This window comes from Ascidia mentula, chromosome 4, assembly GCF_947561715.1.
Source record: "Ascidia mentula chromosome 4, kaAscMent1.1, whole genome shotgun sequence".
NCBI classification, from domain to species: Eukaryota; Metazoa; Chordata; class Ascidiacea; order Phlebobranchia; family Ascidiidae; genus Ascidia; species Ascidia mentula.
Window position 1 is genome coordinate 5038092 of NC_138569.1, and position 14178 is coordinate 5052269.

The following is a 14178-nucleotide window of genomic DNA, read 5'->3' on the forward strand; positions in this document are numbered from 1 at the left end:
GCACAATACTTTAAACTAAGATAGCAAAAATGACTTGATATTTAAAATTTCACAACACACTCTATAAAAACCCCAAAGGTTACAAACCTTGCACAGTAATATTGGTGGAGGCTGTAATGGTTTGCCCATTTACAGTGGATGAACATTTATATTTACCGCTATCACGGAAGAGTGGCTGCAAAAAGTTATTAAACATCAAAAATGAAAACATTTTCGTTGCATGTTAAATATTAAGGCAACAAGGCTCTGATTTTGAGTCAGCAGATTTTTAGAAAAATCGATTTTGCTTATATGCTACAAACATCATGTGCCATAAGCTAATAAACCTGTTGACATCAATTAGAGGCTTGTTGCTTCCTTAACACACATAAAATGATTTGAAAAAAAGACAATGCCTACAGAGGCCAGGTAATTTTTGTTGCAGATAGAAGATTTTAGAACAAAAACCAGAAACACAAATATGCACACAAGAATCACAGCAAGCATTTACCTGGTTAAAATGTAAACAAGCCTTGTTTGAAGATTGGAAAAATGTTTGGTAAATGCCACTCATGGGTAACGAAACCCATTTAGGTTTTGGCAATGGATTTCCATAACCTGTGCACCCAACTGCACAGTTTGTTATATCATCAAATCGATTAACAGTAAAGGATTCAGTCGAAACTATCAGAAGGGCTGTTATTTATAAATAAAGTGTTTAACTAGAGTAACTTTTCAATGAAAGTTTAACCCACCAAGCACATTAATATCAATATATTCTGTTATACTGATGCTGGTTGGAGGACCAATGCTGCATGTGGCTGAAAATCTGGTGCTGTTTTGCAAAGCAGTACTTCTTAATCTGCAAAAAGTTTTATTTAGGGGATAAATCCATTTTTTGTAAAAACTGTAATTTAAATACAAAAGTGATGGGAATAGTTGAAGACTTACAAATAATTGAAGGTTTTGTCTAGAAGTAATATTGGAGACCAATTGTGGGTTTTTGAGCCCATTGTCAAGTGACAATTTACTTGTTTCGTCAATGGATTGAGCACTCGAACATTAATTGTCAAACTTTCACCTTTTTTCACCTCCACAGACGATTTTGTATCAATTGTCAAAGTTCCTAATAATGTTGACCACCAAAGATTGCATGTTGATTGTTTAAAATACAACAAGTTAAATTTAGCATCAGATTAGAAAAACAGTTGAAATATTAGTAAATATACAACATATTGTTAAACAGTACAAAAAATACATATTTCCACACATACTTGAAGCACACCGTGGACCAAAGTAGTAATTTGTACAAGTACAAGTATAACTGCATCCTAGTGGATGACAAGTCCCACCATTTGCACATTGATGATTTGTACAACTAGAATGCCCATACACTGCATAGAAAAACAGTACAATATAAAATCAAAAAACTGCTCCATATTAATGTTTTTTTTAAACAAAGCGATCTGTGACAGCTCGGATGGATTTTAGTAAGAAAAATATATTTCGCCTAAACAGCATCATCAATTTCTCCAACTTATTCAAATAATTATATCGTTATGGTGTGCGATCGACAGCCTGCCAAGGGCCTTTGGTTTTCAAACTGATCCAGTTTTTTATTCATTAATTACATTGCTCCACATTAGTAAAATTCTACCTTTCTTTTCACAAACAAACTTTGCTGTTGTTCCAGTGCAACCATATGCAAACAGGTCATTGGTTGCTTGTTTGGAAATCACAGCACATGTATCTCCACTTCTACGAGCAACTAAATAAGCAATAACAGATGATAAACCAGGGGTTAACGAGCAGCATCATGATATGGCAAGTGATGTCAAAATTTGTAAACTGGAATGTTACTTTAACAAGAATGTGAAGTGACCTGGATTCTGACATTCACCATCAACAATTGTTAAACAGGTTTATTTGTGAAGGATAGTTACCCAAACATATTATACTGTCACATACTACACAACCAATATCAGTAAATGAAAGATTCACTTGCTTCATACATAAAGTTGTGATCCCTTGCACAGTATTATAATTTACAATCAAATATCAGGTAAGGCCAATATTGCAAACCTTTTATAGCAAAATATTAATGTTATAACTACATATGTCACAATACAACTTTATACCCTTACAATTTGGAAGAGAGGTATTTCCTTGTAGTAATGTGTTGTCATCCCACTGCCACATTCCATCTTTTTTAGAAAGACCAATAAAATACCACGACATTGTTAACTGGTCTTTAACATTAGAAAATGCAATGCCTGAAGATAAAATTGCCAATCTTGCTCTTTTTCCACCACAAAAGCTTTCAGCTTGGGTGCGTGTTACTGTATTTGGTGATATGAAGTATTGACATGATGAGGAAGTAGGTAGTCTTCTCCAGTTGTCTAAAAAAAGTTGTTATTATGATTTTATCCATTTCTTGAAACAAAAATTTATTTACAAACAGAATTTGCCATTATTTGCTTTTTACTGAGTTTTTTTTCAAATAAACTGGCTCGCGATAAATCACCACATAAATTACAACGCCGACTCTGATGATAAATTACAAAGACAAAACTTGATTTTTTGCAACATCACAGAGCTACTGAATGTAAATGTCAGAGTATTTACAAAACTACAACATGTATTGATTTTAAATTAAAGTGTACAAAATTTAATAAAACATAATTTAGGGTGATGAAGAAGTCTTATTTTCTTATACAAACAAAATATGGAATATTTTTTTTACAATCGGTGCGTACTGAAGCCACTTGTAAAACACAGCAGCTAACATATCAAGTAAACTTATTAAAAGTTAAACAACTAATAAAAGGGAAAAGAAAACATATTTTCCTTCTCATATATTTCATACATCTTATATTGTTCATACATTTTACCAAAAATTAAAGGTAATACACTGCTTCATATAGGTTTGTTTTTATCAGTAGAAGAACATAGAAATCACATCCAAATACTGGTATAAATATTGCAGTATATTTAACTTTTTTAACCTACTAACAATATATTTGCTGTGGGTTCTTTTTTACTACTGTTATTTAGTATCAGGCACTCTTTATATAGAATGATAACAATTTAAAGAAATTCTTTCGTCGGAAACAGTCAGAAACTAGCTTTTATGTTATTCAACACATTCTCATCTTTTTTCAAACAGAAATTAGTTTTAAACCACAATATAAAATCTTACTTATACAACTGGGTATTCTATTACTCCATCCACGTTCTGCACACGTTGAAGTTTTTTCTCCAAACACTATGTAGTCAGAATCTGAACATGAGAATGAACACTTGGTACCAAATCGACATTGTGTGCCACTGCATTGTGGGCAACGAGCTACCAATCTGCTTGCTTGAGGTCGTGCACAAGTAATAGCTGCAAAAAGTATAACCATAAAAAAATGTTTAAAACATCCCCAAAAAATCTAATTAACATGCAGATGCAACTAGAGTCGTTCTACCCTCTGTGTTCAGTTCCTGTTGCTCAATTAAAACCATTGCAATCTACATTAAGTCATATCTATAATTTAGGATTAGGAAGTGTTTACCGCTTACCAGCCTTTTCTGAATGCAAGCAGAATGTAAAAGGTGCAACTGTTGACATTAGTATAGATAAAAGGTAACTAATCCATAGTAATTATAGAATCCTAGCTTTATCATGTCAAAGGTAAACAAGAGTCTACCAAATTCATTCTGTAAAGGTATTGGACTTAAAATAATGTAAGACTAAGACAGTAGACAGACAGGAAAAGTAAAAGTTATTTCAATGAGTATATTACAAAAATATAGTATGAGTGTATTTTGTTTTTTGTAATATTAGTGCAGCAATAACTAAAACAGCCGTCAACCGATAATGTTTTAGTGAGCTGCAGACAGGACCACGTTTTTGACCGATTCGGTCTCATCATTGTAGATCTGGTGACTTACCACAATACTGCCAGCTAAATATACAGGAAAAGACTTTAAATTATGAAGTTTCCGTCAGTTGTTGGGTACCAGGCTAAGAACAGTAAGTTATACCTGTGCACTGGGGAGCTGTTGGAGTCCAGCCAGAAATTGTACAGCGAGAACTTGTTGTTCTTGAACTTAGTTTGTAACCAGAGGAGCAAGTAAAATCACATATTGTGCCATAAGCGCATGAACCATCACTACACTGTGCGTTGCAAGTGATTGGTTGCATATTAACACCTCTCTGAAGTACTGGACATCCTGTAAAAAAGCAAAATCTAAATGTTTTTTTCACTATCAATATATATTATTTGATTGTACTGATTCTCTTTTGAAACAAATCTGTTTATTTCTGCACTACACCTGTTTAAACTTTTTGGTTTTACCATGAAAGTCTTTGTAAACCCTTAATAACCCTTCTTTCCAGGTTGAGCAATGCTGTACTAATCAAAATGGTGCTCAAAAAAGTTTAGAACAGATATATTTTTGCAACTAGGTCAGTTAGTGTGCACTCAATAAAATACCTGTGCATCGGGGTGCTGTTGGATTCCATCCAAACCTTCCACACCAGGAACTTGCTGTTGAACTTAGCTTGTAACCAGGGGAGCATGTAAAGTCACATTTAGTGTTGTAGTTGCATGTGCTCGAAGTGCATTGTGGATTGCAAGAAACTGATTGCATATTAGTGCCAGGTTGCAGTGCTGGACATGTGATAGCTGTTAATCAAAACAATCCATTAAAAATTTGTCTAGTTGAACATTATCCTCAACCATTAGCAGGGTTGCTTACTATCTAGAAAATTAAAAAGTGCTTATTTATAAGCATACTGTGATAAACGTGTTACAGCAAGCTTTGATGACAAAAAAGGTCATCTTGTGTTGTAATTCATAATGAGCTCCTTTGACAATTTACCAAGTGGGTAAATAAAAATCATTTGTAACCAAACAGGTCATCAATAAGAAAATTTTTTGTCTTGTCCAAAGGTAACGCAGGCCATAAGGGCAAAAATTGGTGAGTCATGACAATGGCAAAAATTACACTCACAAAAGATATGTCAGCTTGAGCAATGCAGCTTATGATTTATCGATTTAGTCCTTTAAGTACTAGTTTGTAACACAAATAATTTCCAAATTAAGTTACGTAACATTGTACAACTAAGCTAAACCTTGAAATTTAGGTAATTTAAAATAAACAGGCATTTTGTGCAATAGAAAATACATTTTTTAATATTCACGCCTTATCCCACTTGACTTAAACACACCACATAAACTGTTGATGCTGAGATAGAGTTACGTGAATGTTTGACAGTATGTAATACCATTGTTATTTAAGCTTAGTTTTTTTCTTTCCTATAGATATTCAAGGTATTTTTGTACAAACTTACAATGTTTGAGAATCTTAGAAATGCCTCAGACAAACATCTGGAATACTTTTAGCTATATTAGGATTATAAGTTTGCAGCCAAACACCTGTGCACTGGGGAACTGATGAAGACCATCCTGAAAATCCACACACAGAACGTGTTGGTGAACTTGATAGTTGGTAACCCACTGAACATGAAAATCTACATACTGTCCCATAACCACATTTAACACCATTACATGGCGGATCGCAAGAGACAGATTGCATGCTTGTGCTTGGTTGAAGTGCTCGACATGTGATTGCTGTTAAACAAAAAAATTTAAACAACCTTTAGTTGAACCTCACTCATAGCTGTAAGGGTTAAATGATTTCTTGAACATTTTTCATACTTTACCTTTATTACACTAGACTTCCACCATGTTAAAGTTTATAAATGTAAATGATCATTCAGACAAACTTTAACACCATTATGTTTGTAATATCAATACAGTAAGCTTGCAGCCAAACCAAATACCTGTGCACTGGGGAGGTAATCGAGTCCATGTGGAACTTTTACAAACAGAACTTATTGCTGAGCTTAGTTTGTAACCAGGGGAACAAGTAAAAGTACAAGTTGTATCATACGAACAAACACCAGCACTACAGGATGGGGCACAAGAGGCTGGTTGCATGTTTGTGCTTGGCTGTAGTGCTGGACATGTGATTGCTGAAAACAAAACAAGAAATTAAAAATAATGAAGTATAATAAATTTAGGGGGAAATGAGTTACATGTGCACTTGAATGGTTACAGCATAATTGAAATGTTAAATAAATAACGTTCTGTAATAAAGCCTTATCATTGCTATGAATTGCAGGTTTTCAGTAGTAGGCAATTTTGAAATAACTAAAATGGGGTGGACAACCTGGCCCAAATATCCCCCAAATTTTTTTTATCCTCAACACCAACCAACCAACAACAAAATGGTGCAATTGCTTCATTAACAATTTAAATTTTGGCACAGGTTTATTTAGCAATATTTCGGACAATATTTTCATTTAAAATTGACAACCCATCCGAACAGTACATTTTCTATATATTTTTTGGGAAAATATTGGGAATCTACAGTTATTCTTGCTACACTTGCCTACGCATTGTGGTTCTGGGCTCCATACTCCATTTGTGCATGTTCTTGTATTGACTGTTATTATGTAACCCGACTGGCAATTGAAGTCACATGTTTGCCCATTGTTGCATGAAGATGTTAGGCACGTACACCCAGGAAATACTTGAAGTGGTGACGACACAGCAGGTGTCGTCAATGATGGACATACTGGAAGGTGAAAGTATATTCAGATACAAGTGATAAAGAAAATGTCTTACAAATAAAATTGTGTTCTGTTTCTTTAACAAACAAGTAGATAATGTTCAATTGTACAAACATGCAACAAGTTATGCTTGGTTGATGGTAAAATACTAATACACTTGGATACAGAGTTTTTGGCAAAATCCACATATCTGTCTGTGCAATATACAAATTTATGTACAAATGTTAATAGTTTGGTTTAAACAGGGCAACAACCAGCTATTTTTGTCATATTGAAACAATACACCAAATTATAGCATTAGTATTCGCACAGACTTCTATGTAACATAGGTTCATATGTAAATCAAGTTTGCCGAAAATTCTGTGACCCGGTGCTTTATGTTTCATGTCAACATTGGGTCCGATGTCACAATGCTGCAGGTAAAAATTGCTTGAAAATGCATTGGTATAGAAAAGGTTCTTCAATAACATGAATGCAGTGCAGCGAATAACCTTTTTGCAGAAACATTTTTATGTTTAGGCAGAGCAAAAATTCAAAAGAATGTAAGTACGAAGCACCAAAATAAAAACTTATGTTTAGATGAAGAAAAAAGCTTTTGGAATTAATGGCAACTAACACATCTGGCAGCTACTTTGCTTTAGTGTGCACTTTCATTGTGACAATTTAGTCTTGATAGCATCGAAAGTAACAGTAGATGGACACTAAAATTTGGATATTATTTGCAGGACTTCCAAACCGACCTAGAGAATTAGGAGAACACATTTATTGATTGAGTGACTTGTTTCATATTCACCTTAGCAAAAGCGCACGTCACAGCCGTGCAACCGCTAGACGCGATAATTGCCAGACGTTTTTCTTTGCCTACACAAAAGTTTCTGGTGCTTGATACATATGTTTCTCGATAATTTCAACTTTGTCTATGTTTGAAATTTTCCCAAAAAAGGAGTTACTGCTGCGCTACACGCGTTTAATCAAACAAGTTCGATCTATGTCAATGCATTTTCAGCCCATCTATTACCTGCAGCATTGTGACGTCAGACCCATTGATGACGCGAGGTCAGAACCATAAATTAGTGTTTTCTCGAATGATGAGCAAAAAAGAATTCATCTCCGGAATTTCCCCAAAGTGAAAAAGATGTCAATCGCCGACAATTGATGTTTATAATGCAGTAGGTATACGTGTCCCATAGAAATCAGTCACGAAGGCCCATTATAGTATTTTACAGTGTCGAATATTGTTCAAGACGAATGAATTCACGCATAAACAAATTTAAATATTACCGGTACAGTTTCTTATTTTATTTTTAAACATTTTAGCTGGGATTGAAAACTTTTCATTTTCGTTTATCTTGTAGTAAATACTTATTGTATTTATTTTCCCTATGCTTTTGCTTTGAACGTCGCTTGTGTTTAATAAGGGATGTTTTTTTTGCTTGCAATAGAAAACTAAAAACATTATCGCACGTGGGATCATAGAATAGAATACACGATAGAAGTATTTTATGTTCCATGAATATTGTAAACAAATTCGATATTTTAAAATGTTTGCGGTTGATGTATTTAAACTGAATGGCAACAGGCCCAACAAGTAGGACTCTTCTGCCGAATTTTCTACGTCTGTCAGCTTTAGCAATTAACAATATGAACAAGCTTCTTATAATTTTAAGAAATACCATTATCTGTAGATTTCGTAGTTGTGTTTACTTTGTTTAGCTCACAAGGAACTGACAAGAACACAACGGTTAAAACCAACGATAGAAGCATATGTCCAGGCTTTGAAAGTATATAAAAAGCAAATCATGTATCTGTTTCCTGAGAAAAACATGTCAATACAGCAAGCTTGCGGAATTCAAAATACGAACAAATCAAAACACTGGAAAAAAAGTGTGATATTTATGCACTGGAATAGCATAAGTGTTATATTAAATAAATAATGTTCTGTAATAATAAAGCCTAGTCATTGCTGTGGACTGCACGTTTTCAGTATTAGGCAATTTTGAAACAATTTAAAACAGAGGTGTACAACCTGTGGTCCAATAATCCCCTAAATTTTCACCCTTAACACCAACCAACAACAAAATGCTGCTATTGCTTCATTACCAAATAAAATTTTGGTACAAGTTTAATTAGCAATAATTCGGACAATATTTTCAAATGAAATTGACTTGAAGTTTTGAAAGCAAGCTTGTATGTGGATCAAGTTTGCCGAAAACTCTGTGTCCCGGTACCGTTGCAGACGAAAGTAAGCATTTTTGGAAATTTCCCTAATTTTATATACTTGTTGCGCAACGCTGCTTTTTTGCAAGATTTATCTTAATACGGAAAGATGTTGATAATGGTCATGTATTTTCAAACTTTTGAAATAGCCTATCTTATTTAGCAAAAATATAAATAGTTAATACAATACGTGCCAGAATATACTCACATGCCGTAATTTCCAGTGCGAAAAATGCAAAAATATAAATCAATATCGCCAACATCGGACAACTTTTTGCAAATATCCTGAATGCAAGCAGAATTATGTCTAAAGAAGGTCTTTACAACAGAACTTCACTTAATCAACATCTGTATTTTTACATTAAATGTTTTTAAAAGATTTAAAAACTAAGTTAATAGTTTATAGATATTCGTACATCAACATCCTTATACGAGTATGCTTCAAACGCAAAAGTTTCGAAAGTTCTTTTTTTCCCCCTTTTCCTTTTATGAATCATAATGCAATGTGCGAAACTGCATGACTTCACTGTTGACAATTCGAACAATAGGCTTATAGCATTGCGGAAAACGATCAGTTCCATCACTTGGTCTCTTTCTGATTATTTCTTCGCTTGACAAAAGATAGCAGTATAAACATTTAAACACGAACGGAAATTAACAGTTTGTATATTTCACTCGAATTTAATGGACCTTGTACAGAGTTGGAAGAAAAGTTTTAAGTAATAATACATCACGTTTTGGGATTAAAAAGGCGCGTGTTATGCTCAACTTTTGGATCTTTCGTGATCACCGGTGCTGTAAAGCTAACTCCAAGCCTTCAAGTAATTGTTGGCAAAAAATTCTAACGGCGATATGATACAGATTGCGTTGTAAGTTGTGCTTATGCCTAACTATTGTCAGCAATAAATTTGGTCATAAAAACACCTCATCGAACGCACAAACTTTTTTCTGATAATTTTTCACATAATGTGTGACTTGCAAAATCCAAAATAAAGTTTTCCCGGTTAAAAAAATAGTCAGTCTACCTTTTTTGCATTAGAATAGTTTTAATAACAGAATATTGTTCAATTTGATCAAAAAAATTTGATTTGTTAAAATAGGTTTATTTAATTTTATCAAACACAAACGAATAATAGTTTTTTTGCACACCTTGGTTTCTGGATATATACGAATGGAGCTTTGGTGAAACTGGAGCGCCAACTAACGGACCATGATTATTGCCATACATTGGATGTTAACGCCATTATATGATACATCAATTGTTTAATGTTCCAAAGCAGCAGTTCTGAAATTGAACCTATGAACAATTTTCATCCGCCCACGAAACAGAAAACTTCGCGTATCTAAGGGCTGGCGATTGTTATAAACGCTTTGACATAATCTGGACAAGCCAAAAATAACACATCTTTCACTTAATATTAAGGTGGTTGGTCCTGCTACGATCAACGCAATAACCGGTGCTTCATTTTCCTCGGTGCTAATTGTTGTCGTAAGATAGATATCTGACCGACTCTAACCAATGCTTTTAAAAGTTGATTTAGTAACGTTGTAAATATATTTTCACTCGTGTTGTTTCGTGATGTTTAACAATAAAGTTTTATATATAACAACGCAGGTCTGTTGGTTGTTCGTTACATAGGCCATTATGATTACGCTTCGACAAATATCGAAATAAAAAGTCGTGTGTTTTTGTGCGCAAAGTAAGTATTAGTTATTTAAATAAAAACGGATCACTCTGAGGTACGAGTGAAATTGCTTACTCATCATGTTACAAAGTCTTCATTATTACAAGTCATGATATGCACAAAAGGGTTTTGTGGGTCGTGGGTGTACGTGTTTTTTTGCCCTTTTTAACGTTTCAGTAATTTATTTCCAGAACAGCTGTGATCATAAGTTGCATATAATAATTGTGCACTAGCAAAACTTTAATCCTGAACAACTTCTACACTTGATTGTGGTTAAGTGACAGTTATCAATCATGGGGGACAGTCGAGTTATATCGATTACAAATGATGAGGATTTTAAAAGGCAGAAGGCTGCAGCAGGCGATCAACTGATACCGATACTTTAAGAAGACGGGCCCTACTAAAAAACGGTTGTTTCGAATTTATACACTATACCACAACCTGAAAGGAAGCGACGTTCGGGTTTGTGACGTAACCAGGCCATTTAACCACGCAATTTCCATTCTTGATAACAATACTCGGTTTGGGAGGCTGCAGGGTGATAAGAAGTGGAGTCACTGAATGAAACTGGTTCGGTTTGGAACGCTGGCAACCCTCGTACAGTGGCATCACCTGTAAAATGCGACATAACCTTCGTACCTGGGGTGAGGCTTACAGTGGAATATTTTATCTACCGCAAAATGATAAACTTTTCGCGATTCAACATTAGAGATTGTTGTTTTGGTTTCTCCAGATGGCACGACTCTAAAAACAATAAAGCCTTGTAAACCTTCATTAAACGAGACACGAATTTGAAAAGGTGCAAGCTGTTATGAAAGTAACGAATTCCACAACGATGGGCAATGATATTGAATTCCTTGTTAAAACGTTTACATGAAAAAGTACGTTGCTAACCACCCGACAAGTTTAATAACATGTAGTAGCAAGCTCGTGGGTTGTTACACATTTTTAAAGATAGACGAAGTTGGCTCATACACAGTTTTGCATATTTTGTATTGTTGTTAAATTTGGACAACCCAAATACATGGACAAAACTCAACTACAGTCAAGAAATTACGCAACAACCCAGACTATACTGTAGGCCAATTCCACTTCAAGTTATTTACATACAAAAGTGATCTCATGTGGTTTAAAGGAGGGCAAAGAAGCGTAATGTTAGTCGTTATGAATTCAGTCAATATACATGATACTTCCAACCCCAACTGTCAAGAGTTTTTTTCTTCGTTCTCTCGATCTTGGTGATGCAGAAAGCAGACACAGTAAGATGATGACGAGTCAGGGTACACACAGAAACTGTATGCGCCAATATGTTCGACTAGCGCTCAGCTACGGCTTTTAAAATAGTTGTCAACTAACTTTGATTGGTTGTTGTAAAAAACTTTGTGAGGAAACGAAGTTGATCCACGATCTAACTTCCAACTGATGTGAATCATTGAACCATCACAATCATCTCGATTCACACTTGCCACGGAAGTTGGTGCAGTCGGTACTACAAAACTTGCTTTTTAATTGTATCAGTTTACTCGTCATAAAAAATAATTCAAGGACTAACAATCGGTGTATCTTCGTGTTGCAACGTACGAATGTTTCGAATAAAAAACACGATTGAATTAGGAACGATAATTTATATTTGCAAATTGATGTTAATTTAAAAAAAAGTTATTTTAGTGGGAAGGTTTGGTCTTTAACACTTTAAGTATATTCGTTAGAAAAATTGGACATTGTGGAATATACACGAAGGTACCTGCGCAAAGAGGTTTTCCAGCGGTGAAACTGGACGGCGAAAATCTCGAGGTGGAGGTGGAATAGTAAACAAGCGTACATGAGCTTTTTGCCCCACGTTTCTTCCATGGGGAAGAAGAAGAAATCCAAAACCATGTACGAATATTAAACTCTAAACAAAAAAGTTTCAAACAAATGCGCATAAAATTGACAGTGAGCAGACTTACTATTTCTGATCTTCACAAGTTCTGCTTCGTTTTGAACAATCGACAGAGACAAACCATTATTATCACAAAAAGATATTGCATCAGTACATGTTGTATACTGGCTTCCAAACAAATATGTTTCTGAAACACATTTTATTCATTGGTAGTGGAAACGAATACCACATATGTATTATAAACACATACGTTTTGTTATGGTGTACACCTGACTCAGTACTGGAGATGGAACGATGGAATTAGTTGCATGACACTGAAATTTTTGTTGAACCACATCCTGGCACAATGTTCCATAAACGGTTAGAACTGCAGTTGTTTGGTAACTGTGATTTGAATACGTCACACTCTGCAAACAGAAAAAGTGTTGCAGGGATGAACACACAACATACAAAACATCCAATGGTACCTGGTATTGACTTGTTTGGGGTAAATTTGTGTTATTTGAAAATTTCCAAACCACTGAGGGTTTTGGCCAACCATTAAACTTGCACGAAAATGTTGCAAAATTTTTACTTGTAATGATATTTGTATTGGCACTCCATACTGATTCGGAACGTCCTGGAATGAAAATAGTTATCAGTAGACATTAATTGGGTACCCTTTTGTGCCAAAACTTGTGAGATTATAAATTGTCCAATGGCAATATATAAGCTTATTTCTGTGACAATAATGCACAATACTTTTAACTAAATTAGCAAAATGACTTGATATTAAAAATCTCACAACACACTCTATAAAAACCTTAAAGGTTACAAACCTTGCACAGTAATATTGGTGGAGGCTGTAGTGGTTTGTCCATTTACAGTAGCTGAACATTTATATTTACCGCTATCACTGAAGAGTGGCTGCAAAAAGTTATAAAACATCAAAAATGAAAACATTTTCGTTGCATGATAAATATTAAGGCAACAAGCCTCTGATTTGAGTCAGCAGATTTTTAGAAAAATCGATTTTGCTTATATGCTACAAACATCATGTGCCATAAGCTAATAAACCTGTTGTTTTTTTTAGGCTTGTTGTTAGAGGCTTGTTGCTTCCTTAACACACATAAAATGATTTAAATAAAGACAATGCCTACAGAGGCCAGATCATTTTTGTTGCAGATAAAAGATTTCAGAACAAAAACCAGAAACACAAAATGTGAACACAAACATGGACACAAGAATCACAGCAGGCATTTACCTGGTTAAAATATAAACAAGCTTTGTTTAAGAATGTTGAAAATGATTGGTAAATGGGGCTGCGACGACTTGTGGATACAAAATCCCATTTAGGTTTTGGCAAAGGATTTCCATAACCTGTGCACCCAACTGCACAGTTCGTGATAACACTAATCAAAATCAAATCAAATCAAATCATGTTTATTTTTGCGAGAAAAGCAACTACGCGACGAACAAAAAACAAGGAAATGAAATGGCATGGGCACCGATAAAACCATAAAGGCTATCGAGTCAGGCGCCCATGTAAAGGTGATTTCCTCACGGAGAATCACCGTCTGCCGTAGGATCGCAGCCAGTCGCACTGGGAGGTGATGGGTTGCGACAAGCTGCATGTGACGAAAAGGTGGCCACCCGGCCGTGCTGGCCAAAGCAAAACCCATCGAAACGCAAACGCCAACTCGGTTCTCAGAACGTTTCCTTTGATCCACATCGACAGACCTTAACGTCCCGAGGACAGTCCAAACGTGGTGGTTTTGGTTGGAGATGGTCAGGATCGTATGGAGGTTGCG

At 35.0% G+C, this 14178-nt stretch overlaps 1 protein-coding gene and 1 long non-coding RNA gene across 3 annotated transcripts in view; both read right to left on the reverse strand.

The window, feature by feature from the left end:
* LOC145898585 (uncharacterized) overlaps positions 1–9171 on the reverse strand; it is a 60924-nt gene extending 51753 nt beyond the window's left edge. For both annotated transcript variants that reach the window (XM_082987095.1, XM_082987093.1), the window contains exons 1-14: positions 9030–9171; positions 6424–6609; positions 5813–6004; positions 5406–5600; positions 4461–4652; positions 4009–4197; positions 3179–3364; positions 2124–2378; positions 1637–1747; positions 1254–1373; positions 931–1105; positions 735–841; positions 491–675; positions 88–175 (exon numbers count right to left, since the gene is read on the reverse strand). In XM_082987095.1, the coding sequence (XP_082843221.1) occupies positions 88–175; positions 491–675; positions 735–841; positions 931–1105; positions 1254–1373; positions 1637–1747; positions 2124–2378; positions 3179–3364; positions 4009–4197; positions 4461–4652; positions 5406–5600; positions 5813–6004; positions 6424–6609; positions 9030–9084 (2236 nt within the window). In that variant the 5' untranslated portion in view covers positions 9085–9171. The remainder of the gene's footprint in view (positions 1–87; positions 176–490; positions 676–734; positions 842–930; positions 1106–1253; positions 1374–1636; positions 1748–2123; positions 2379–3178; positions 3365–4008; positions 4198–4460; positions 4653–5405; positions 5601–5812; positions 6005–6423; positions 6610–9029) is intronic.
* Positions 9172–12507: 3336 nt separating this feature from the next.
* Positions 12508–13297, reverse strand: LOC145898588 (uncharacterized). Its single transcript, XR_014402435.1, has 4 exons — positions 13207–13297; positions 12856–13007; positions 12639–12795; positions 12508–12575 (listed from the first exon to the last, which is right to left on the reverse strand). It is a non-coding gene; the product is annotated as an uncharacterized LOC145898588 (long non-coding RNA).
* Between the last annotated feature and the right edge of the window lie 881 nt (positions 13298–14178).